This window comes from Amblyomma maculatum, chromosome 4 (genome assembly GCF_055883805.1).
Source record: "Amblyomma maculatum isolate TAMU_Amacu chromosome 4, ASM5588380v1, whole genome shotgun sequence".
NCBI classification, from domain to species: Eukaryota; Metazoa; Arthropoda; class Arachnida; order Ixodida; family Ixodidae; genus Amblyomma; species Amblyomma maculatum.
The window spans coordinates 10,779,393-10,807,235 of NC_139347.1; the positions used below are offsets into that span (position 1 = coordinate 10,779,393).

General features: G+C 45.9%; 1 protein-coding gene across 1 annotated transcript; it reads right to left on the reverse strand.

Annotated features, from left to right (window-relative positions):
- On the reverse strand, window positions 1-27,843 carry LOC146190293 (nuclear pore complex protein Nup54-like). The gene is made up of 10 exons (XM_084600740.1): window positions 27,550-27,843; window positions 24,861-25,370; window positions 19,922-20,241; window positions 14,259-14,446; window positions 11,238-11,431; window positions 9,200-9,348; window positions 5,048-5,155; window positions 4,519-4,638; window positions 1,566-1,679; window positions 1-199 (listed from the first exon to the last, which is right to left on the reverse strand). Exons 1-10 carry the CDS (start codon window positions 27,656-27,658, stop codon window positions 83-85), a joined length of 1,929 nt encoding a protein of 642 aa, XP_084456866.1. The 5' UTR covers window positions 27,659-27,843; the 3' UTR covers window positions 1-82.

The following is a 27,843-nucleotide window of genomic DNA, read 5'->3' on the forward strand; positions in this document are numbered from 1 at the left end:
TACAAAATTATAGGTTTATTTTTATAATTTACAAATCTTACGATGGTGGTGGAGGCAAAAACTTACAGCACTGCATACTGTGCTATCTCCTTTGGCTATTCGCCTCTAGCACACTTGCTTCCAATTTTTTCAGTTCTTCCATGTCACTCTTGAGGACCATGATCAACTTGTTAATACCTTTTTGCTGGTTTGCCAGGTGCTGAAAAAGACTCACAGTGAGCTGAAGGACCTTTTCTGGTACATACACCAACTCATCACTCTACTAAGCATAGCACTGCCTTGGTGTGCCTTCAAAGGTGCACTCTCTACGGTGAACCTAAATGCACAAGAAGGTTATGAAATTGTTGCACTCTAATTTACAGCCTACAGTAGTCTGCCATGCTTATTGTGTCCCAAGCAAAAGGGATTCCTCGACATGTGTCACTTGAGTCTAGTGTGGCAAGGCTATGGCAGCGAATACTTTTGCCTAATATAAAGCGCAAGAAATTATGTCTGACTGCCATGCACAAACACAATTAGGCCTTTTCCTAATGGCCCTCTTACAGTTGTTTCCGCAATCAGTAGCATTCTTCCTGCACATCTGTACTACTTGCTCAGTGTCACTAGCAAATACACTGCGAAAGCACTCTGCAACTGGCCACCACTGAACAAGAAAAAGATTAATATTATTGCGCGTTCCTGCTGGATAAAGAAAATTTAAATATGCCTTCACGAGTGAAAGTGCGGAACAGCCAAAAGCCACGTTGCACTAGCAGCAGCGAGTACCTAGTGCAGCATCAGAGCTATTCACAAGAAGACAAGCAGTAAGTTGTATCCTGGATCACACTGGTTGGTTTATTGGGTCTAACATCCAAAAGAGACTCAGGCTATGAGAGACACCGTAGTAAAGGGCTCAGGAAATTTCGATCACCTGGAGTTCTTAAATGTGCACTGATATCGCACAGCACATGGGCATCTTGCTTTTTGCCTCTATTGAGGGCTATATATATTTCAGCTATGGGGGATTTTTGATCGTCACTGCACCTGCTACACAGCTCACCCCTGAGGTATACTACTGTTCCAAGCAATTATGTTCAGGGAGACAGATTTGGACAAACACTGGCTTCGCGTGTCGTGCCTCGATGTGACAACCCGTTTGAATGAATGAATACTCAGTGCTACAGATTTACATGGGCGTCAGCAGACGCCGCACTCCTTGTTCAAATTATCTGGGTTAATAGGAGTCGAATTGACCATATTTTACTGTACCTCGTCTCTCCAGCACCAGCGCCGACCTGTCACAAAACACACTGAATATTTGGTCATCCAAATATACTACATATATTCGATTTGCACTCAATCGAATATTTGCACACACTTAATGAAAACATCTTATCCTAACAAAACATGAAAGTTTTTCTCCAAAGCCTGGGTACATTTGCATGCAAATCTAATGCAGTGATGCAATGCCCATCATTAGACAACCATGTAGGGAACTATCTGGAGCGCACAGCAGAACATCTCCGTTACAATACATGAGCATTGTGTTTATTGCCTTGTTCTATGCTAGCAGATGGCTTGCTCACCTCTTTGAGTTGCACCTGAAGGCTGGGATCAAGGCTGCAGTGGATGGTTGTGTCACTGCACGTCATCTGGTTGTTCTGCAACTTGATTTGCGACATCATCTCATTGAGGCGACCCTGCAAAATGAAGATCTTTGCTTGCTCCTAAAGCCACACTATGCTGGAGTGGCCCCTATGAGACCTATGAGTGCAAGGCGCACAGCGCTAACAGAATGTCAGGAAAAGTCTAAACAGACTGGATAAACAGGAGATTAAGGAAGAGCCAGTGTCACTCTTTACTGTCCTCAGCTAAAGCCCGAAACCCTGCCTCCCAAGACACACTTGCACACACCACAAACAATCGCTACCACTGCACTGCCGCAGAACAAGGCTGGTATAACACGACAATTCTATCCCATTTCTGCAATTCTTGTCCTTGGTCGCTGGCTGGAGGGTGTAAGGAGACGAGTGTAAATACAGGGTGTGAGGACTTTTCTGCTGATAATAAAAAGTGACAAATGTGAGAATGGAAATAGGACTGTGTTCAGTGGCATGTCAGGAAATGATATTTTTGTAGCTACTTTGTGGGAGAGAATGAAAGCAGTTCTTTTATATGTAAGTTGTCTAGTTTCGCAGTGCATAAGACACTATGGCTAACACGCTAAACCAGGGCGCGGAAAGTCAGCGGCACTTCCGTCCCGTCTAATTCTCCCAAGCGGGGGCGAAAGGAGGAAAGAAATAGCTGGGAGGAGGACTTCTCTCTCGCGCCTAAATTTTCCCCTCGCACTGACGACAACGCCGACTCCGCTGCGTGGCTTGCTTCGTCCTCACGTGAACCTCTGCAACCGTTAGGACTCTGCCTGGTTTGAATTGTAACCGTCGTCTGCGTCAGTCGTCTGCCTAGCCTACGCTGTGAATTCTCTGCGTGTTGGCTTATCGGCCAAAGTCGCGGTTTTTTTACTCTGTGCATCTCATTCCTGCTGGCTCTCCGCCCCTTCGTGAGACGAGAGATTTATCTGCGTGTAGCTCCAGTTCCATGGACCCATTTCTTCTGCTGATTGTGCTGGCCATTACCGTCGGCGACATCCGCTGTGGTCCGTGTTGTTAACTTGTTACCTTCATGTGCTATGGAGAGGCGTAAGTGCGTTTCGAGGACAACGGTTCTTCCAGGAAGGGTAGTGTAAATTTTTAATCATGTATTTTGGTTATGTATAGCACAGTAACACGTGATTACTTGCATCAAATACCAACCACTAGGTATGCTAGAACGCATGTATTTGCTCTAGGTTTCTACATCGCTTTCATGGTAAGGAATGCGCAGAATGAATATGTACATCATTTATTTAATTTTATATCAACAGTACACATGCTGAGAGAAGCAGTGTCGGCAAACTGGGTTCTTTTGTAATGATAAAGCAAGCATGCAAGATTACAATGTTAGCGCAGAACACAGAACACTACTATAAGCTGTTGGCTATGTAAAGTGTGTGTGTGTGTGTGTGAAGGATACCCCGTCGCATCTTTTCATTTTCTGTTTCACGTGAAGTTAATAAAAAAGGGAAACAATATCTGGTGTTCTCTGTGCTATTTCTTGCCGTGGTCGGGTATGCTTGCTCGCAAGGGCCTGCGCCCTCGAGAGCGCTATACCTGTGGTTTTTCTTTCCATCACACTGTTCCTGCCGCGAACTGGTCACGCCGCGGCAGGAACGATGATGCGGTAGAAAATCCACGGGCACAGCGTTCTCCCGGGTGCAGGCGCACGCGAGCGCGCGACCAGCGCTGCTTGAAGCAGCCTACAGACACCCCCTTCAGCGCGCCGTTTTTTTTAGACCACTCCGTTATACGGCCTCCCCCGTCAAGTCCATATTTTACGCGCCCCCTTCCGCTATAATGGGGAATTTGGCGCTAGCATTTGTAATTTGTGGCCGCTGGGAGTATCTTCCCCACCCCTACTATAACTTCTACAAGTAGGTGCACTATACTTTAACACAAAGATGAATTATATCTTGTCTTGGTTTCTTGTTTTTTGCAATTCGTGCTTGAGCCAAAGTATAACGCACCTACCTGAAAATGAAAAACCAAGTAGCCATCATTACAGCATTGCTCGCTATAACTATTAGGTTAAAGATACCACCTAGGCTGCGATAAATTAGGCTAGCAGGAAATTCGCAAGCTGATTTCTTTCACATTTCTTAATTTAATAAATGTGCTACATGACAAGGGAATGCATTGAACAGAAGCAGGTTTGTTGGATAGCTGTCAGGAAGTTCCAGTAACCCAGTGCCTAAGAGGAAGGACTGAGACTGTTCTTTAGGCATGCTTTTTAATTTAAAGGCCTCTTTAGGCTTACACTGATTATTGTTCTGGTTTAACAACTACCGAGAATCAGTATGGGAATGCGCACCCCAGGCAGAAACCTAACTGCTAGTATTTTGTGCTGAAAATTATCAAACTGTCCATCTTAAGGGCTGCACATACCTTTCAATACAGGGCAAAAAACAAAAGATAATAATAATAATAATAATTCTCTTCGCAGGAAACAATAAATGCCATCTAAGACGGTTGGTGGTGCCAACAACGAGAAAATACAGCTTCAGAATGAAGCACACCCAGCACAGTTATATGCATCTTAAATGCATGCATGCACACACACGCTGAAGTGCATCAGCGAACATGGCTGAACAGTCCCACCAAGATTTTTAAATGCTAACCCTGAACTGTGTTGGTGCGCTGAGTTCAGCCAGGTTAGACTCTAGCATCATCCGCCGATACAGGGCAAAAAAAAAAAATTCTCTTCACAGGGAACAATAAATGCCATCTAAGACAGTTGGTGCGTGTCAACAACAAGAAAATTCAGCTTCAGAATGAAGCACACCCAGTACAGTTATATGCATCTTAAATGCATGCATGCACACACACGCTGAAGTGCATCAGCGAACATGGCTGAACAGTCCCACAGAGATTTTTAAATGCTAACCCTGAACTGCGTTGGTGCGCTGAGTTCAGCCAGGTTCGACTCTAGCATCGTCCGCAACTCCTCCTCTTCCGGCTGTATGGCAAAGCCCATCTTTCGCGAGACCTCCTGGTGGACCATGACCTGTGGTGGAGTGAACATGACAGGTGGAGCAGCCGCAACTGTGCTCCTACGACACTGTGGAGGTCTAAAGTTCATCTTTCTCTCAGCTCAAATCTTGCCAATAGGAAGAGTTCCACTCGATGCTTTTTATAGCAAGGAAAACCCACATTGCATAACAAATGACAATGAAGGAGTGATTACAAGTGTGAAAAACAGACAAATTTTTCCCAATGCACCGCATCTTTAGCACTGCAAGTACCAGCCAGCATGAAATCAATCGCTGGTGAGGAGTCCTTGGTTGAGACTTTTCAGGCCACTGTTCACACACACTTCTGACATGAAAAGAAATTACAGTCTAGACAGAAATCTGCCCGAACAAAAGGCCAGCTATTCAGCAACTCTCCCAGCTCTATAACTTCCACCTGCTTACCTTTAGTATTCTCGAGTACAGGTTCTGCTGCTTCCTTTTACGTTCTTCAATCTTCCCCACAGTATCTGTGTGCCGGAGCTTGAGCTTTGAAATGTCCTCAGCAATCGCCTGTGTGCAAAAGGATGCAAAAAGAGAGGTAAGAAGACATCCACGCATCTGAGCAGTATTGTATTACAAAGAAATTAAGCATGACACATGTGCATAAAAATTCTAGGGGGGACTTTGGATCAATAAACTGTGATGAAGCGAAAGCCTCTATCGCGTGGTTTTCCAAAGCCCTCTACTAGCCGTCAGCACATCTTCCCTCTGTTTTCATTCCCACACTCCTTCCTTTTCCTTACAGCATGGTTAAGGTGTCCACGAAAAATTTTGACAGATACTGCGCCTTTTTTTCTCCTGTAAACCAATTTTAAGCCCGCTGATGTCTGATGTACTGCGTCTAATTCTGTATGCTCTGCGGTGCGGCGTTCGAGGAAGCTCCAAATAAAAGGTGCCGAACGGACACCTGGATCGGTGACGCAACAGTTCAAGCTACCAGCCAACATATTGTTATGTGGTGGCATGACAAGCGATGGAACACGGCGACACAACAGAAACATAACAACGTGATGACATGACGATGAAATATGCATTAATGGCCAGCGGGCCTGGCGCGAGCGCTCCAACTCGCGCCACTGCCCGCTTCGTCATCTTCATAGCATTACCCGGGGCTACCGAGCGATCGTCCCGATCGATTGCTAGAAACCTAATGCATGACGTGACGATGAACACAGACACAGGATTGGGACATGAAACGCTGGACACCACAATGAATGCTAAGATGGGAGGAATGCTTGAACCGGAGCATCAAGTTTAATCTTCACCATTTGCCGAAGGCCAAGGCTCATGGACACGCCGAACGGCTTGGGCAGGGGTGCTGTCTTCGCTCGAGTGGTCATGAGGCCGCTTCGTCGTGGGGTCGGTCGGGTCGGCTTTGGGCTCTTCCTGGTCGTCATGTGTTGTGGTTAGGGCTGGGGAAGGGGCTGGGGAGAGCGGCTGGTCGGGTCTGAGCACAAAGGGCTGGGGTAAAGCTGGGCGGCGATCTCCACGGGCTGTCGGCATATGGACCCGGCGTATGGTTGGCTTCAATGGTGCCAGGCACGGATGGGGATGAACCACACCTCCACCAAATGTTACGTGGTGGCATGACAAGCGATGGAACACGGCGACACAACAGAAACATAACGACGTGCTGACATGACGATGAAATATGCATTAATGGCCAGCGGGCCTGGCGCGAGCGCTCCGCCCCGCGCCACCTCCACCAAGATGACATGTAGCAAGAAGGTTAGCTCGAGAACGCAACGGCTGATAACTTAAGTGAATGTTCGGGTAGGCGCCAGCCTTCTCGTAGTAACAGCTACCGTTGCTCCAGCTTCGTCTTCCATTCGCGTCACTACTGTTGATCGTCCTCTTCTTCAACATCCAGCGACGCAGGGCATATATGTAACAATATAAAGCCCCGCTTTAACCGAGCCGTACGAATGTGCCTGCATGGCCTAGGGACAATGTGAATGCAAGGGTCTTGGCAGGCTGATTCTGATATCACCTCCCCCATATGAAAGGAGAGACCAGAGCTGGCAGCTCCTGACAAACGTGATGTCAGGAAGTCCTATGTCTAGTTAGTGCTCGGGCATTTCAGCTGCCAGCTACCTACCGCCTCCCACGTAACGAAACTGTTACGGACAGACAGACGGACACGACCGTGGCCGTGAGCATGAGTCATTAAAGGCTATCGTCTTAATACAGTTAAATCTTGTTAGTTTAACCTTAACTTTATAGAAATCCAAATAATTGAAATTAGGAGAATGGTACTGATCTATGCCGTATAAGTTCATGGCGTCGAACGCTTGGTAATTCGGACATGGGAGGACTAGCCCCCTTAGCTCGCATGGAAAGGCATGTCAAGGTACGATTCATAAAGCTAACAATCGTCGAGCCCGCCTTTAAGTCCAGTGATCCTGCCCGGGACCTGACCATATTACCTACACTTTGCTGTCTCATCTATGAGGTAAAGCTAGGGCTCAGCTGCCTCTTGTGAAGCAGGAAGCCTTGTAATACAGAATTGGAAGGCTGCCTGTTATACCAGTCCTTAAACCTGGCAAGCCATCAATTGACTTAAGCACTTACTGTCCAACTGCAGTGTTAAAGGGGCGCCATGACGTTTGCCAGACCACTAATTCCAGACATGTCTGTGATGCAACTGTACTGTCATCACCCATCCCTCTCTCACCCACAACTTTTATACCCATCTAACCCTCTCCCCCAGTGCAGGGTAGCAAACCAGTTCCTTTACCGGTTAACCTCCCTGCCTTTCCTCCTCATCTTCCTCCTCCTAATTCCAGCCGGCCTCTAGGTTCTTTGCACCTTCCCAATGACCAAAAGCCCTATCATAGCGGCGAAATCGCAGCGCCAAATATTATAAATCCGCTTCAATAATCAGTGTTTTGGCATCGATGTGAGGACACACGACGGCGAAGTTTGGTAACGGATATGACGTTTCCTTCTCGCTTGGGTGCTGCTTTGCTGATTGGTTACTTTAGACTTTACAATCGAATGCTCAAGTTACTACGCAGAAAACAAATAAAAGGTGTTTTAGTTCCGCGTGTGTTCTTGAAGTGCTTGGAGAGTCGTCCCCGAGAGTCGTCCATTCTTACATCTATGAATCAAAGAAAGCATGTGGTCAGCTGTGATCATGACACCCACTTTCAGCATTGCTCGCTTCAAACAGCATTTGCAGCTATCACGCTTCCAATGATTTTGTGGCAGTGGACTACACCCGCCCCAAGCGCGGTGTAATAAATCAAGCCAGGCTTGTGCAATCGAGCCAGGCTTGTACATCAAGCCATCACGGGCACTCTGCAAAGTTCGCTCCCTGCCACCGCAGGACCTATGAAAAGTATAGTCAAAAGATAAACACGTCTTGACGTTATCGCTGCGTAACATTTTGGCGCACTGCCAATAAATGAGCTGTGGATGCGACGGTAGAAACGGAGGGACGCGCCTCCGAATGCATTTTTTTTTAGTTCTCAGGGGAAAAGTGGGAGGTGGGTTCATTATGCAAGGGGGTTGTTAACGCGACAAATACAGTATCATTTTTCACGATCGCAAGTGGCGTCTGAAGGCAATTTCTGTATATCGAACTATTTTGCAATCCCCTTTGAGTTTGATATATATGGGTTCGATTGTATTAAATGTTTTTAATAACGGTAGTTCGATAAAAGCAGTTAGCCCCACAGTACTTTTGCATGGTTCTACATAGGTTTTCATCAAGGGGACATTCAGGTTTAGTTCACTATAAGCAACAATTAGATGTATCCAGGATCAAGTGTAGATATCTGAAGGAGACCCTTCTCTCGCACTCAAGTGTAAATAATATCTGAAGTGAATATATTAAATTCCGTGAAAAGGATTTCCAAGAATATTTTTCATTATCCAGCACAAGTAAGTATAGTGTCTTACAATATGATGTTTAAATGCCATCAGCAGGAAAACACCAATCTAAATTTGGGCACTAGCATCGATTATTATCCTGCCCCAAATCACAGGAACATCTACACAAGGATGCCCCACAATTTAGGGGACACTGAAACTCTGCTCATAAGGGTACTCATGACAGTGTTAATGGCTCCCATCTGCAGCTCCCCCTTCAGATCATTATTAATGTATATGCACTTTGCTACTCGCATACTAAATTCCTTAATATTTTGGCTTTATTATCTCCCACGTACACGTATTACCTCTCATGTAATAGTAAGCGACAATGTTACGCGAACGACTACCAGAGAAAGACATAAGGCCATGCTTTATAAATTCAAGCCGCTCGAATGTGCATACATGACTCAAGTCGGCAGCCCTAACAACCTGAGCGTATGATGTGCTCTTGCGATATCACACACCTCGCAGACCTGTCAGTGAACATTCATAGCATCTGCTAACAACTACCTGTCAGAGGCATGCTCATGATTTTTCATTCACAACGCCGACAGAGAAAACAAAATGCCAATGCCAGAGTTTCCAGAACAGGGCATTTAACGCTGTCATGTCAAATGTGACCACTCTGGGGTGTGGTTCCCACTTACAGTGCACTACGCAAGGCACAACACTACTTACGTCCAGCCGGCCTCGGTGCTGACTGAGCTCGTGTTCCTGCAGCTTGAAACGACTCCGAAGTTCTGTGAAGCCGATCATCGGAACTGGGATGAGTCGCTCAGGGTCCGGATTGTCCAGCTTAGCTTGGTCCCACAGCAGCTTATCTATGCCTGCACAAGAGCAAAGCATTTTCACTTTCTGTTTGTTCTGCATGGAATACGAAGCCAGAGGGTGAAGGCAACCAAGGTTATCATTACCCAGGGCTGTGCGCAGTACAAGATAAATTGAACCACCACCATCACAGGGTGAGCTCTGTGACCTGGGGTTCTCATACAGGGAGCTTAGACCGCAACCAAATTGAAATAAAGAAAGTGTGCATTTTTCCCTCGATTGCCAACAGTAAGGCACAGAAATTACCATGCCTAGTCTATACAAGCCAGTCCACCGGCACATTAAACCCAGAGATAGGGTCGCTAGAATGAAAAGGCGTGAATACTGTGACGCTTTCCTTTGACCGGGTGTGACCCCTTGCACACTGTGCCGCCAAAGGCACTGTGGTGCTGCTACTAACAGCACTGTATAAGCACAGCCATGTCGACCTCGCCTGCGCCGTAGTAGTTGTCATTCAGTCCAGTTCATTTTGTTGCCTGTTTTAGAGTGCGTCGCAGCGTTTTCTCATGCAAAAATGAGATGCAATTGGCAGCAAAATAAAGAAAAATTAAGACAAGGCGATGGTGCGTTGCACCTGGGCGTGACACGGGATACAGAAAAACATTAGAAAAAGTCTCTCTTCCAAGCCCCATTCCAAAGGCCTACAAGGCATTACAGGAGAACTGAGCAGTTAGTGAGAATAAGTAGACTACAAGAACTACGCTGGTAAACACTGCAAGGAGAGGATATTGGTGCTGAACTCAGCAAACATGACTGGCACGGCTACTTGTGATCGGGAAAGCCACCAAGCTGAGGTGTATTAAAGGTGCAAAGACGCTGCCTGTAGACTATGAGTTGAACAAGAAAGCATGGATGATGGCCGAAATCTCAAGAGCTGGATAACCAAATTGGACCACAAGTCTGCTTCTTCAAACCACAAGGTGTTGTCTCTTGTGGACCACCACAGTGCTCACATGAATGTGCCAGCCTTGAGTGCGATATGCCTTGCATTTTTGCCTGCAAACACAACATCTAATTTAGGCATCATAAAAAATTTTAAGGTCCTGTACAAGCGGCACCTCCTCGAGCGCATGATTTTGTGTATCAATAACTCCACAAAATATGAAGTAAGCCTACTCAGTGTCATCCATCCATATGATTAATAAGGCATTTTTGAAAGGGAAGCTACCAACCTGGCGTGCATATTATCTAAAACTAATGCATTGGTTTAGCGCGGTACTGCCGTCTACGAAATTATCGAATATTCACACACCCTTTGTCATGAGTCATGCAAAAACTGATATATTTGCTGCTTTTGTGACTACACCACTTGGCCACATTTGTCAAGCTGATCTCAATAAAACGAAAAAAAAAAAAAAAGTGACCATATGACATTTTTTTGTATGCCTCACACAACCTTAAATCATCTGTTACGTCCCAACCATTACCAGACTATTTAAACCAAAACTAAAACAGTACAGGAGAGAAAAAATCAATTATATAATACTAATTTACCACTTGGTGCAATCCCCATGCCTGTTCATGTTTCCTAATGTGGTGCACATTATAACACACACACACATACACACATGCACGCACGCATGCGCACGCACACACGCGCGGGCGCGCGCGCACACACACACACACACACACACACACACACACACACACACACACACACACACACACACACACACACACACACACAAAGCAAAAATTTGGCTTCTACTAGTATAATTCTTGGAAGTTCCAGCATGAAGACTGTAAGTGCATATTTGGGCCAAGTGGAGCAATCCGGCGGCAAGCACTGGGCGTGACTAAAATTTGAAAAGCAACACTGCATGAATGGCGGATGATGTCCCTCAGTAAAAGCCACATTAAATTTGCCCATTTTACAGGGGTTCCTTACCGCAGGGTGGGTTCTCAAGGTAGTGCTTGAGCCACTCCCTGGAGGCTGCCTTGGACATGGTTGCTTGCACACCGTGCTTCGCCAACTCTGCCTTAACGTTTGCCTGCTCTAGATAAGACGCCAGGGCATTGCACGGAGCCCGTTGTACCTGCCCCGTTGGAGAGCGCTCCATCACATACACCAACAGCTCACACCTGCACAGCACAAAGATAATTTGAAGACATATATTCCAGGACAAAAACATCCCTGCACTGAAAATAACACTCTGGTTGGTGCCTGCATAGCACCAAGGCATGGTCAAAAAAGTGCAACTCCCGTTTGAAAGAAATCACCACGTTGCAGTTCTCCACAAATTGTTTCTAGTGCTTTATTCAACATCCCAGTGAATTTGTGGACTTCCCTGTGGTCCCGAAACTGACAATGAACACAAATTTTATAGGTTAACCAGCCTAAAGAGTGCTTCTTTTGGAGTTATTTTTCATTTTTATCTATCTCTGCGATGCCAGAAGCAGGAACACGCTAGCTACACTGGCTCTGGGAAATTACTAATGTCGAAACAACACTGAGCCTACACATGGCACACCCAAGTCAATGCTTTCATGATTTTCTGCTCCTAGGCCTCTGCAGATCCAAACCTAAAGCTTTGGGCTTGTTTGCTTTACTTTCCTTAACTAGAATATTGGCAAACCTGGATATGCATGCACTTGACTTCTTTTTTTCTTTTGTAGAATGAAAGCTGCAGGCATTGCAAACAGTCTTGTAAAAAATTACACTGCTGTAACTCTAAATTTTGGACCATGCTTGACCCAGGACTAGCACCAATGTCAGCACCCCAATCTGCCTCCTTCTCATAGGGCTCAATTCACTAGTGTAAATGGTAGCCACATGTAAATACCATGCATGAAAACGGCTGCGAGTCTGAGGGCAACTTTCGGCAATGAGCATTGCTAAACATCTGAACACAGTCGGAGGCTAATGATGAAGCCAGAGGTGTTAACAAACTGGACATACTGTACCGAAAGAGGATGCGGAGAAAGTTTCGCATGCTAAGCAAAGGGCAAAAAAAGCAGCTGGTGAAGCTCAGGAGAGCAAGGATTTGTTGAAAAGTGGTGGAGACATTTTATTTGCAGTGATTGCCAAAAGCAAGTAAACACGAATGTGCTTATAAAGGTAAATAAAAAAAAAGGCACAAAGGGCCCACTCAAAAACAACAGTGACCCACTGGGAAAGGGGTTTCATAGCATATATTGAAGGCGGTTGGAATTCCTTGACACGAGTTTTGAGGATCACCGTCTCAAAGGAAGGAAGTGGATTGCAAGAAATGGCAAGCGTTTAAGGAGGCATAAGGAAGTCAGATGGGCCGATCAGAAAAGACAGTTTAAGGGAAGAAGGGGGACACAGCTGGCACAGAATAGGGTTAATTGGAGCATTATGGGAGAAAACTTTGTCCTGCACTGGATATAGTAGTTAGGCTGACAATGCTGCCATTATTCTCCATCATTCCTACCAGTTTAGCTGCATACTTGCATATCGCATACACACATCTTGGAAACGCGTACTTCCTGCCAAGTGCAGTAACGGCACCCAAAACATGCTACTGGACCAATACATGCTAGCCACAGCTTAACTGAGTGCAGAACCATCAGCAAAAAGGATATTGCTCAGTCTGCCTACAAAATAATATGACTATGGGTGTCGCAAAGAGTGAAATCAGTCACAGAGCAGCGACTCTTTGAATTGTTCCGTTGAAAAAAAAAAAAAAAAAAGAGAGGACAAACATGGCCCCATCCTTACACACACAAAAAGAAAAAGATTATTGTAGTTCTTTCAATCCTTTATGTCACAACATGTATGGTTGTACATATGACCTTTAAACTTTTTTTTCCAAATATGCTGAGCTGTTTTTACCATGTCAGCAATGCTGGCTACATTTGAAATCCCTGCTGAACAGTACCATAAGACCATTTTGCATGTAGAAGAAAGGATGGCAAAAACAAGAAATAAATATGGGCATAGCAATCTTCTACAGTGCATCCAGGAAGTGCTGTCTGGTGCTGCAAGTTCTTTTCTTCTTTCACACAGCAGAACGTTTTATTAAAGGACATTGTAGCAGGGTTTTCGTTGCAGAATTAGTTTGAAATAATAAAGATAAAAACTAATTTGGCATAATGTATCATTTTTTGGGGAGGGAGAACAAGGATGCAATTTCGTGAGAGTAGAAACGTGCATCATGCGTGAGCTATAACTGCACCATTGACACATTTTTGTCACACAGTAGGCTCCAGATAAGCAAGTGCAAATTTTAGCTTTTTCTCGACAGCAGAACATAATGTGTGTCCGAAAGGGTTATATCTTTTTACTAGGAGTGCGCAAATATTGAAATTTTCGAATATGTTCATCTCGTTTATTTTAGAACTGCACACCCTACTGAAAGACCCAGTATAAATTTTAATCGAGATTCAGTATACCGGTTCATTTCTACAGGATGCACATGTGTGAAATCGAGTGAAGCTGTCATATTGCAGCTGAATTTAATTTGGCCTTCAAGGGACCAGCAAAGAACGTTATGATTTTCAAATCAACCAAAAGATAAAATTATCGTAAGGGTCTAAAAAAAATTTCTGGAAATCCTTTGCGTCACAGTAATTCTCTCTGATGAACACCTGTATGAGTATGTAGGACTACAGTTCACTACTGCGTCAAACTCTTTAAGCGGAGCTGAAGTGCCCCATATTTTTTCCAGTATTTTTAGAAAAAATCCACTCAAATGAAATGTCGGAAATGGTTAGGCAGACTCGAATTGACGAAACCTTGCAATATGCTGAAGGTAACCTTCCTGCATATAAGTGAGGAGATTCTGCAGCTGTAGGCTCCAGAAGTTGTTAAAATTCTGCTCCGACATGGATGAAATTCATTAAGGGCACTGGGACTTGTCCTCCTCCTACAAGAAAGCAATGGACAGTCGCAGTATTCATCAGGAAAACTCCTTTTCTACAGCTGCAGTCTGCCTGGCCGACTCACCTGTCGGATGCCAGGCTTTTGAGGCCTTCGACACAGACAGCCAGGTTGGGCTTGCTGCCCAGCACGCGACCCAGCACTTCGACCAGCTGCGACTGCATGGGCTGCACTTCTTCCAGTTTCTTTTGGAACAGCAGTGCTACCAGGCCGTCCTCCACCTTGGCTTCAGGCATGCGGCTGTACCCAACCGCCTGCAACGCATAATTCACATTGCTCTGTACGTTCAAATATTAGCAGGAGCCATCTCTGTTAAACCAATGTAGCCTGAAAGCATGGGAAGCTTCGGTTTCAGCTGCACAATTGGCGCCATCTGGGAGCCGCTGCATTAAATGGTGCGTTTACCCTGCCTAAACCGGGTTAGAACGAGTGAAAACACCTGCCGCGGTGGCTCAGTGGTTAAGATGCTCGGCTACTGAACCCCAGTACTTCTTTTTTTCCGTATGAAGGCACTACAAGAGGTCATGTCATGGTTAGTCACAGTTTAGTGATAGGCTCCATCACTCTCTCTGTTGGCTGGCAAACAGAAAAGGTCCACCAGGGAGACTTGCAACTTGCGCATTGGAGCTGCTATACCGAGTTTAGTTTAAATTAGCCGTACAAGGAACATGGTTGTGACCTCAGGAAACAGCTTAGCTGATCAGAGTGACAGCACAATAAAGATAAGACAAGATTCTTTGTTGGTGGTGGTGAGCATATGAGTGCTCTCACACTAATATTTGTTTCTTCAGTTTATCTGATTCCAGGCCGACCTCTCCTATTCGATTCCAGGCCGACCTCCCCTAGCCAATTCCAGGCAGACCTCTCCTATCTGATTCCAGGCAGACCTCTCCTATCTGATTCCAGGCCCACCTCTCCTATCCTCTTGCTTGATACCGGTTCAACAATGTGTTAGAACAGCAACAGGTGTCAAAGCCAATGCTGCAAAATAACTTCAAATACTGCAAATAGAAACAGTTACAAGAAATAGCAACACGTTCTCAGGCTGTACACTTGGTCAACAGAGAAGCCCTGTATTCTGTCAGGGCTATCTTCTACTATTTCCTAAGCCTATATGAATAACAAAGATAACCCACTCTCCCACCTACACTCCCATGTATACAAAGTAAAACAAAGATGGCCTTCTTTATGCTGCAAGTTTGTTAGGAATTTGTGCATTTCTGGGAGCAGAAATGAGAGCCTACAGTATGTAATCGTGGTGCCTCGTCAGCAGCACTGCTACAAACCCTTCGTCATACTCCACCGCTGCTGGCACGCAACTCAGCCCAGGTCGAAAATTTCGCATGAATGCCTGTTCTCCTGGCTCCAGGTTAGTCACCCTGACTGACGTCTGGTTCCTGCTAATATTTTCGTGTAGCTGCTTCATCATGACTGCTTTTCCGAGGTCCGGCCGAAGCAAGTCAAGGGCTGTTTTCAGCTTCCAGCCCAGTAACAGTTCAGCAGGACAGCAGCCAGTTACCTCGTGCGGTGTTGTTCTGTATGTGAGTAGGATTCCAGCCAGCTGTGTACAAATATCTCCTGATCCTGCCTCCTTCAGTTTCTGCTTGATGGTCTGCACTGCCCGCTCTGCTGCGTCGTTGGACGCTGGGTGGTATGGTGGCACCAGTACCTGTTGGATGATGTTCTTCTGTAAAAATGCCTTCAACTCCTCACACACAAATGCCGGGCCGTTGTCCGACACGATGACGTCTGGCAAGCTCTGACCTGCAAAGATTTGTCTCAGGCTCTGGATTGTAACTGCTGCAGATGAAGTTGTCACCAGATAGACCTCTATCCATTTCGAAAATGCGTCCACCATGATGAACAAATACACATTCTGCACTGGACCGACGCAATCTGCATGCAAACAAGACCATGGCCTCTCGGGGAAAGGCCTAACAGGTGATGGCCTAGGCATCCGCTGGTTCTCCTCACAAACATGGCATGCCTGGGACCGCTGCCGTAATGTCTCTATCCAGTCCCGGGATGACTTTCGTGCAGAAGATGCAGTCACTCTGGACGCTGAAATCCGGGAACCGTGCTTCAAATGCTTTCCAAGGCTCTCCCAAAGGAGCCTTCTACACATCCACAAAGCTTCTCGCAACTGTACCAAACATGGGTCTTTGTCAGTGGCCGCCAACAAGACTGATGCTGATGCCACGACTGGCAGGGGCAGCCGACTGAGGCCATCCGCGTGAGGAGTCTGTCCAACTTATACCTCAAGACATAGTTGTATCCCGATAAGAACAATGCCCAGAGAAGTAGAACACGACTCTGGTATAGTTTTGTCTGCTGCCAAGAGACCCAACAGCAGCTCATGATCAGTCACAACTTCAAATCTGCGACCCCAAAGGTACTGCTTGAAGCGTGCAACTCTGAATACAACAAGCGCCTCTTTGTCCAGCTGACTGTAGTTCCATTCTGCCGAAGCCAGGCTTCATGACACAAAAGCTATCGGTCGCTCCAGTCCGTCTGCTTCCCTCTGTGCGAGAACTGCGCCAAGGCCACACGGCAACGCATCCGTGACCAACACTGTAGCCTTCCGCGGGTCGAAACGTGCCAATGTTGATGCCATTAATGCCTTACTTCGGCAGAATGCATCTTCCTGACCTGGCTCCCAAGACTACAATGTTCCTGGACTCAGCAGGTGACTGAGTGGGTGAAGCACTGTTGAAAGCTGGGGAATGAATTCCCTGTAGAAATTAATGAGGCCGATGTAGCTTTGGCGCATTTTGCAGTCTCGTGGTTTCAGAGCCAAAAAGACTGCTTCAATGTTCTTAGGGCTCGGCTGCACGTCTTGGCTTGTAACGATGTGGCCCAAGTACTCAACTGTTTCCTTCATGAACTCGCACATGGCCAGTTTGAGGCAGAGCCCCGATTCCTGGAGGCATCCAAAGACACTGCACACATTATTCCAGTGATCTTCATCGGTCTGGCCCATCATCAAAATGTTGTCAGAGTAAACAGCAGCATGCGGCAAATCACCCCGCAAGTTGTCCATTTTGCGCTGAAACAAAGCGGGCGCTGACACTATGCTGAACGGAAGCCTGGTGAATTGGAAAAGGCCTTTCAGTGTATTGATTGTGACCAATTCCTGGGACTCTGGTTCCAACTGTACTTGTTGATACGCATCCTTTAGGTCAAGCTTGGTGAACTTGACACCACCGGTCAGTTTCGCAAACAGTTCTTCAATTCTGAGAATCGAATAGCTTTTGCTGACCGTTACTGGGTTAATGGTGACCTTAAAATCACCACAAATGCATACTCTGCATCTTGTTTGACCACAGGCATAACAAGTGCGACCCACATCGATGTCCTGACACGGCGTACAATGCCTTGCATGCGTTACTGTTCTTCTATTACTTTGTCTCCGAGCGCAAATGGCACTTACCTTGATTTAAACTTTGGTTTTGCCCCTTCCTGTAGTGAAACCTTGGCCTGGATGCCTTTTAACGTACCAAGCGACCCTAAAAAAATGTCTACAAATTTCTTGACGAGGCTTGTCACGAAGCGGACTGCATTAAGCACCTTCGGTTTCGTTATGGAAATAGCGAACGCTTCCATGCAGTCTCTCCCAAAGACGGACATGGTCCTTTCACAAAGAACAGTGGCAGTGTTGCCTCGCGCGCTCCTAACTTTGCAGCGGCCATAATTTCCCTCAAGACTGCCAACAGCTGCCCGAACTTTTCAATTAGACGTCAGAATGCACTAACTGTGCTCCAGGAAACATGATGTTGTACTCTCATCACCTATGATGAAGACGCTAGCTCCGGTGTCCAATTACATCACCAGCGGTACACCATTCATGAAGACTTGGACCTGCATGGACTCGGATCCCGCCGTTTGTATTGTCCACATGTCGTAAGGAGCATCTGTGTCGTCCATCTGTGGCTCGGGAACCTTTCCCATTTTGTTCACTGAATACGGTCTCATCTGATTTCTCTGGTCTACCGTTGGGTCGCTGCAGACCCTTGCAAGGTGTCCTTGCTGCCCACACTTGAAGCGAAGACTAGTGCTGTGCCGGCAAAGCGTCACCGAGTGTTTGCCCCGGCACTGCACGCAACCTCACCGCTCAACCGCAACTGTTCTCTGCGGTCGTTACACGAAATTGGCTGTTCCTATCTAGCCTGTCGACGCTGCTTGCGTGCACAATACGTTTGCATCCTTCCTCACGGCTTCAATGGCAGTCACCAACTGCTTGGCGGATTGCAAGGTTAAATTCGCGGCTTCCAGGAGGCGTGTTTGCATTCCTGTATCATTAATACCGCAGACAATCTGATCCCTCATCATGTGGTCACACGATGCCTGTCCGAAATTGCAGTCATCTACAAGCCTGTTAAGTGCTGCAAAGTAGTCACTAACAGACTCACTTTCCTTCCTCCACCTCAATAAAACTTGAAACTTGCAACGACTTCGAACACCTTCACCTTGAAATGAGAACTCAAAACTGCGAAGATTGCCATGAGCATTGTCAGGAATATCGCTTTCTGCTTTTCTTAGGTGACGTCGTTGGCAGCGAAGTACAGCTGAGCGCGCTCCTGCTACTCTGCCCACTCACTTGTGTCCGTGTCGAACGGTTCCAGCTTGACGGTGGTCATCTTCACCTGTTAATGGCGCGTGCTTGCCACGCCGCACACTAAACCAATTTGCCACTGGATCCCATCCTCGTTGCCAGTCCGTCTAAGGAATGACACAACAATGTCAGCTGCTCAGTGCATGCGTCCAAATGAACAGGCCAACCGCAGCACGTTTATTAATAGCTGTTAAAAAAGCGCTCCCTGCCAGATCGGCAGGTTCTCGTAATATAACAAAGACCTCTCTCTCTCTTTTTGTCACACATGCACAAACACAAAAAACCTCTGCTACTCTTAAGCATACTCTTTAATTCACTCCTTACCCCTCCAAATACTATTAGTTTGGTTTGGTTTGGTTTGTGGGGTTTAATGTCCCAAAACGACTCAGGCTATGAGAGACGCCGTAGTGGAGGACTCCGGAAATTTCGACCACCTGGGGTTCTTTAACGTGCACTGACATCGCACAGCACATGGGCACCTCGCTTTTCGCCTCCACCGAAAAGCGGCCGCTGAGGCCGGGATTCGATCCCGCGTCCTTGGGAACAGTAGTCGAGCGCCGTAACCACTGCGCCCCCCCAACGGGGCCCAAATACTATTAGTATTTAAAAAGATATATATCTCCAGAAAATCCAGCACTGGCAATCTGAGCAAAAAATCGCGGACATGCTTTTTGGCAGGTGGCAGATGGCAGGTGACATGACCAGGCACTGACGACTAGTCTTTGGATTGTGCAACATCACGTGACTACATAACTTGCTCGATTTGGCAGCAGCTGTCAACACGGGCACCTCTTTTGATTTGGGAAGGTGAAATGAAAATCAAACCCTTCGGGACGCTTGGTTCCGGAGTCAGGTATGCTTCTCGTAGGTCATGAGACGTTTATGAACCTTGGTCAAAGTGGGATGTCATATGTATGTCCAGTGGTCTTTCGTAAAATGAGGCAGCAGCTTAAGACTGCACGCCAATTGGTATGTGTGTGAACATAAAGACACAGAATAAGGGATTAGTGGTTAGACGAGTGGAGAACAGCATGTAAGTGAGCAAAGATTCGCAGACGTGACCCATTAATGCTGTCACATGATATCCTCCCTCCACATCAAAGGTGGTGCTACTCACCTTGAAGCGACAAAACTGATTCTCAGGGGTGAACACCACATGTTCTCCTCCGCCGGGTGAATAGTAGCCCTTGCCAGTGCCCCAGAAAGCCTGCAGCTGGTTCCACTTGGCCAGGATGGTGTCCCGCTCATCGTTGAACACAGTTGGCAGAGACACTGCTGTCACCAGATTGGTGATACTGCTGGCAGAAGGTGCTCCTGGGGCAGTTCCTAGGGCAGCAGCGCCAAATGAAGGAGCTGTGCTGCTCCCAAAACCAGTTGAAAAGATGGAGCTGCCTCCAAATGGATTGCTCTGGGTGGTGGTTGTACTTGCACCAAATCCTGGAAGGGGTGGGGGTACAATCGACAGCAATTTATTTACACAAACTTGCATTCCTCTCCAATGCCGCCCTGTTATTTCTGGAATACCGAAACAACTGTCCTTAGTCCTCATCCTCACTCCTTCTTAATGTATATTTACAGCCTACCTTATTACATCTCGTCCGAAATTTGACTCCTTACTGACGACTGCATCATATATTGCCCAATAACTAATCACGCATATGCTTCCAGCCTGCAAGAGGATCAGAAAGTGCTAGCATGGTCATCGGTGTGATCATGATCAAGATTTCTCAGCTATAACTCCACTCGTGTAGTAACTATGAGGCTTGTACATATTTCATTAGTCCTTTTGTCCTTTCCGACTCCTGTAAATAGTTAGGTGTCCATAGCTCTTGAACTTGTCATGTTAACAGCATTATCAACTTCGCTAACTGGTCATCAGAGGTGGAACTGGCAACTGGCTTCTTGTAGCAGCTTTTGTAGCAGAAGAAATTGCAGTTTGTAGCAGAAATTTCAAATTTTGTAGCAGAAAAAAATGGCATTTTGTAGCAAATATTTCAGCTTTTGCAGCAGAAAAAAAAAATAAAGAAGGCTTGCTTTATTTCTGGAACCCAATTCCTCAGATGTTTATAACGACCACTAGCCATACAAAAACAACTTCAAGCTCAAATGCAGTCTAAAGTGCTGTTCTTTCCTTAGAAAGCCCAAGTTAAGCAAACACGAGGTTTTGCTGAAAGCAAAGCAGTTTTTTTTTCAGAGGAAAGGCATAATGATATATGCAACAACCCTATAAACACTGTAGCCTTGGAAAGAAGGCAGCTAGCTGTCTTAATATAAAAACTCCCTGTAGAAATTCAGAACTGCCGCTTCTTAAAAATGCAACTTTAAGGCACTATTTCTTCTCTTGCCTTGATGACTCCAGCTTGGACAATGTCGCTGCGAGCCTCTCCTGTCCATTCTTCTGAAGGGCTTATCCACTCTCAACGTCAGCAAAATTTTTAGACCTGACGCCTTTTGCGAAAAGCAGCTCAGCATTGGTTCTCATATTCCAGGCCAGCCTGATCTCTTCCTGTACCTTTTCCTGATTCTGACCTCTTTTCTGGGTGTCCTTGTCCTGTACATCAGGGTAACCTCGATGCGCCTTTTTTCTTCAAGGCCCGTGTTGATAGGAGGGAAAGGGGGAAGAATATTTTTGCAGGTCCTGGGTAAAGATTTTTTTTCTTCTTTCCTCGAGAGAGGCACTGTTGGTGCTGCTGTCAAAAAGTGCGATACGCGGGGATGTAGAGTGAGCACCGATTCCCTGCCTTCTTCCAGTTCTTTCCCTTCTTCCAGTGGTTTGGCGGGGTGGCTGGTTAATCAAAGCGATGCAGGAACTCAGTCGTGATCTGTTTCTTTGCAGCGCACTACAGGGATTGTGCGTATGCTTTCCTCAATGTAATGAAAACGTCCAAGGGTACTTAATGACCATATGCAGGGCTGCAAATATATTGAGTACCTGCACATGAGTTATTTGCACACGCGCGCGTGCCCACAAACATGCAGTTTCGTAGTGGTAGAAAAGAAATAACTGTCAAGACTGAGATAATCTTTTAAAGGATGCATAAATGTTGACGTTTGGAATTAAGCTGTGAAATTATACAAGATGCTCCACATAAGGGGTTGAACTTGAGGTACAAAAGAAGTCATCAGAGTCCAGTGCGCGCACACAGAAAGAGTCAAATTCTTAGAGCTCCCTCCGCTGCTACTCAGGCCATTGCAGCCCATACCTCGCCGGTATGAAAAAAAAAGGGGGGGGGGGGGGGGAAGCAAGCGTTCATACTGCTCCAGCTGTGCTTTGCTGAGGGCAGTTCCGAACTGTGACTCGTTTGAAACCGCGCCGTCTACACACACACATGCGCGCATGCACGCGTGTACGCAAATTAGGCGAGCACCCAAGGCAGCTCGAAGTCGTCACGCATTCGAACGTGCTTCGACCCTTCGACGGCCAGCCTGCCAGCCCCTCCTTTCCTTCCCGCGCATTGGACTTCAAAGAAACAAAAGAAACACTGGCAGGAGATGCAGAAGTGACGTAGACAAACGTCAATTTTGTGTCGCTGCGATTGTCCGCCCAGGAACTGCAAAAATATTCTTCCTCCTAGCACAACGTTGCCAGCAGATGTCAGTTTTGGTTTCGTGACAGTCAGGTTTTGCTATCAGCAGAGTTATTCAGCGACTTTTGGCACGAACGTGGCGCAGAAGCAGGAAAAAAAAAATCAATTTTGTAGCAGCATGTAGCAGTATTTCTGATTTGGCGCAGTTTGGCGCAATGGCCGCAGTAGTTTCACCACTGGGTCATTGAACCATTCGTGTTGCAATCTGGCACTTGCACCAAAGACCAGAGCTAGAATATGCTAATGCTGTCTTCCTCATCATACTAACCTATAACAATCCTCAAATCCATTCAGAACCATGCCACTACTCTTACAGCAGCAGTATCGCAGCATTGAAAGCTTAGCTTGGCGAGCTGTAACACCGTTACATACTTATAATGAACCAGAAAGCATATTTGCTTGCTCTTGGTCACATCAAAAGAGTACTTCTTTCAATAGGATGGAGAGTCGGGTTAGTTGGACGCTGTTCACAGTGTAAATACGCAGGCACAAAGTGAACGAGGCAAAAAGAAAAGAAGACGCAGGACGCACGCCACCTCACAACAGGTTTATTGGGAACAAGCGTGTTTCAAGCAGCGACACAACAACCAAACAAAGAAAAAACGCAAAGGAAAAAAATCAGTTGTACTACACACTAGTCAAACTGTAAAGAGGAAGATGTACGTTCGAAGATGATGAAGAAGCTTCCAAGCGCTGTCGCCAGTGACATCGCTATCGGTGTGTGCTCTTAACCTACTCGTACGTGGACTGTTCCTAACGGGCTTCGAGATCGTGTCCCAGTACCTCTAATAAACTCCCATCCTACAAAACCAACATTATAACCTCCGAAGATACCCTATCTCTTTTTTGTTAGTGATCTAGATGGTGTGCTTACACAGTTACCATATGCCATCTCTCTGGTGAGTAGGCACGGGTGACGAAACAAGACAACAATGGTCGGCAGTTATTGCATTTCCGGCCGTGTTGAGCTACTCCAAACTATCATTCTTATGCTCTTTAAGACGCACATTAATGCAACAGCTGGTCTGGCCTATATATACTAGTCCAAACAAGAAGGGAACCTTGTAGACTGCACCAGACTGACACTGTACAAATTTCATTCTATTTCATCTTGCAGGAATGGGTGTCACGATTAACTTTTTCTATCTTTTTTTTGCATAAGCAGGCATAATCTACCTAATTTTATGAGTGCTGGAAGAGCTACATTAACATCATATCTTTTTGCCATGTGCTTGAGTACATGTGATAGACGGTGAATATACGGAATGACAGTGAATTTCTTGGTGCTATCCTTAGTTCTAGAAGATGGGCCTTTTGTCCATTTAGTTGGTTTTGTGCAAGACTGGACGATGACATTAACTGGGTAACCTGACTTCGATAATGACTAGTGTGTAGTACAACCGATTATCTTTGCGTTTTTTCTGTTTGGTTGTTATGACGCTGCTTTTACGCAAACGCGCTTCTTTTCAATAAACCAGTTCTGAGAAGGCGCAAGCCCGTGCCTTCTTTTTCTTTGTGCTTTGTTCAGTTTGCATTCACATATTTACATCGTTAGTATTTCTTTCTATTTCAAGAGTTAGTTTCTGATAGCCATAAAACCACTGGAGAAAACGAGTTTTAAAAGATCTATAACACGAATGTAGTTCTTAATTACTTCCCAACAGTTCCTGTCACTGCATATGAACACCATGTTTAGCAAGTGGTGCCTGCTGCCTGCTCGGGGTGCTGGAGGTCCATAGGGAAGCTGCAGACATGTTTTAGGCTTCCCCTGTTGGAGGAAAGCTATGTGGGCAGCTAGCTCCGGAGCCGGCAGACCCCGTTTTACAGCAGACATTGCCTGAGGCTTTGCCAGGGCATGGGCCACATCTCAACGAGGTGTGCCCCCTCTCCGCCCACCCACTCCCCCGCCCAACCGCATCGCGCTAGTGTAGTTCCGATTTAGCTATGAATACAAACATGTTCTTGTTCTGAGATCATTTTTGTGCTCCCTTGGAGCTGATGTTCCCTTTTCTTCAACAAAACATAGCACTTACACAACACTCTCCAACAGCTGTGACCCTCTCAGATCCTATTTAAATTCAGCTTTTTAGAAGACACCTGAAATATTTAAAATGGACAATGAGTTTGCTTTCACTTTCAAGGTGTTGCCCGACTAGTTCTGTTTACTGACCTGAAGTGATAACACTACCGGCACCGACATATTTCAATTTGAATTCAGCACCATTGGAAAAAAAAAAAAAAAGGAAAGCCACTCTTTAAGCAAAGATCTTACTTTAGGGCCTCCTTCATGAAGTCCATTCATGAAGGAGATATTCATACCTGTACTTATAATAGGAGCAAAGCCTGAAGCCTTACACAAACAATGCAAAAACAATGGAACATGGGTACGGAGCTCTTCATAGGCGGTAAATAATGGACAGTGCCCTGCACAAATACACTGTACTTAGCGAGGAGCAGTCTCACTCTCACCTCCAAATCCAAACCCAGTGCCAGCTGTTGTGCTTGATGGGGCCCCGAAAGAGAATGTCGGTGCTGTCGTCGACGTCCCCAAACCACCACCAAAGTTGAAGGTAGGTGCAGAAGTCTGTGCACCAAACCCGAAACTAGTGCCTGTGGGCTGGCCAAAACCGAAGCCAGTGCTCGTTGTGGCAGCTGCCGTGGGCTGCCCAAATGAAAATCCGGTTGTAGTTGTAGTGGCTGGCTGCCCAAATGAGAATCCCGTGGCTGTTGTAGTTGGCTGACCAAACCCGAAGCTAGTCTGCGCAGCCGGGGCAGCTGGCTGGCCGAAACCAAATCCCGTAGCAGTTGTGGTAGTTGGCTGGCCAAACGTGAATCCTGTGGTCGTCGTCGTTGCTGCTGGCTGCCCGAAGCTGAATGCACTGGTGCCAGGAGCAGCTGTGCCTGTGGGCTGTCCAAACATTGTGCCAAAGCCCGTTGTTCCAGGGGCACTTGTCGCTGGTGTTGCGCCAAATCCAAAACCTGCAACAGGTGCATTTACTAACATGATTGTCGGCGTTGTGAGCACAGTCACAGGATCAGGCGACTAACATGTTGACCAACACCTTCCCTGTTAAGAATGCACATTGAAGAAAGCTAAAATTGAAAAGTTTTCATCTATGCTACAAAGCTATGCTAGAGAGAATGTGCTGTGATGTGTTCACCACAGCCCATCAGCAACAAAGGCCCAGCGAACACACCATAAAGTTAGGCTATAGTTTTTCTCTGCATTTTACAGCCAAACATTTAGGGCCATTATAAGTTGCTTGAGACGTCTGCACCTGTTAAAAAGCCCAAAACAACACAGGGGCTTTAAAACACCTTGACACAAATAGAAGAGAAATATGTCTTCCTGCTATGCTTTCCGCATGAGATGAAGGTATGGCTGGCAGTGCCACTACACCCTTACAGTAATTGCATATAGACTGCTAATTAATCTTTTTTTTTTAGTATAATGGACATGCACAATGAGCATGAGCAGGCACAGAACTATACCACTGGAAAAAATTTGGGTTAAATATTAAGCTTTGCCTTTAAGCCATCATCTATGGCTCTCCTTACAGATTCTTCTTTACCTACATGCACTTTGCAACTTCCTTTAATCAATAATCCCTTGATTTGCATCTTCGTTATCTTGCACATACTCACCAGCATATATTCGCAAGAAACGACATTATGTAAAAGATCCCTCGACATAGATAGAAAGTACCCTTTAAACAAGCTATGCAAATGTGCCTGTGTGGCCTAGCGGTAGTGCATCTGTGTCAGGATCCACGAGTTCCAGGTTTGATTCCCATATCACCTTCTTGCCAAATCAGCCATGTCATGAGCTCTCATGACGTCGCATGAGAAGCCTACCAAACAGCACCCAGCCATGTCACTTGTCAACTACCACCTGCCAGAACCATGCTGCCAATTTTTTGCTTACAACACCATCAATGCCAATGCCGAAACCAGATTTTCTGCACATATCAAAACAATTGATGTGTGCACTATTCCATATTTCACAAGTCTACAAGTTTGATTTTTTTTTTTTTCCTTTGCTACCTTTCAGTTTACCAATGTTGCCAAAAGTAAAGGTTTAACCATCTAATGGTTTTCGTTGTGCATCTACAGTGGCAGATTTTAGAGTTTTTACTGTACAGGAATGATGCTACGCATATACCACAATCCATTGTAACTCATGAAAAGACCTTCAATCAATTCACTGCCAGCGTTATATCAATGACTGCCCTAGAAGCTGCCCGCATGCAGGTTATGCCTGACTGGACATTATTTACAGACATCCAGTTCCAAAGCCGCTGCCCACATACATATGAATGGTAACCCCAAATAACAATAACATGGTGAGAATTAAAATCGCCAGCAAAAATTACTCTGTTGTTATCACCTAAAAATCCCATAATCGATCCCTTAAAAAAGCTAAAGTTTGAAAAACCCTTATCACCAACCAAATTATTTATTAGAACCCCCCGACTTTTCGGGGCCAACTCGGTCCCTTACACATCCCCCCCCCCCCCCCCCCTGTCGGGTTCTAAGAAATCATTTGGTTGGTGATAACGGTGATAAGTATTTCTCAAACTTTTGTTTCAAGTACCCAACCAAGTTGAATTCCGCCGAAGATGTTCTCGTTCAACTTAAAAAAGCTGCTCCACTGACGCCTGCTAGGAAATAGACATTTGCAATAGTAGGGCCATTTTTTTTTTTTTTTTAACATGCACCAGCTACACCAGTGTAGAAAATTTCCTATACCTCCAATGGTTTTTCGGTACACTAGTGTAGCTGATGTAAGGTAAAAAAAATGGCCCCAGTGAGGGAAGTATATGAACTGCAAGCAGTTCGCTGTCTGGTCGCAGAATTTTGTGTGATATCTTCGCCCGATGAAATGCTTTTGAAGAAATTAACGTTAGCAAGTCTCCATCCTGGCCGCTAGTACAATTGGATCAGAAAGTTAAGAGCAATTGCCCGCTCGGTATGTTACATCGGTAATTCTGAATCCCCCTCGTGAGCACAAGCGACTGTTCGCGCGGATGCTGTTCACGCCGCCTCCAGACTTGGTTGTGCGTATATTTATGACGATCAACAAGCATATCATTTAACCCTATTGTTTGAAAAATAAAAAAAAACAAACAATGAAACGGAATAAATGAAATGTGCTAACCTGTAGTGGCGGTTCCGAACGTCGGTGCTGTTGTGGTTGTAGAAGTGCCAAATGCTCCAAAGTTGAACCCAGTTGTTTTTGCAGGTGCACCGAAGCCGAAGGCGGACATGCTTGTTCAATTGCCGAGTTGAGCAGCGAGGCTTGGAAAGAAAGCACAAGCACAATTTTTACCTTACAGACACATAGTTACAAAACAGTGAACTAGAATAGTTACAAAACTTGCTCAAAAATGCCAGCAAGAGCGCGCACCGGCGCCATGCTTGGTCCACTGTGGCCCGTCTGTGCCTGCAGCCA

Coding starts and splice junctions, on each gene's coding strand:
- LOC146190293 (XM_084600740.1), bottom strand. CDS start 27,658: ATGTCCGCCTTCGGCTTCGGTGCACCTGCAAAAACAACTGGGTTCAAC. Junction 25,371..27,549: donor GTTCGGAACCGCCACTACAG/GTTAGCACATTT, acceptor CACCTGTTGCAG/GTTTTGGATTTGGCGCAACA. Junction 200..1,565: donor TTCAGGTGCAACTCAAAGAG/GTGAGCAAGCCA, acceptor AGTCTTTTTCAG/CACCTGGCAAACCAGCAAAA.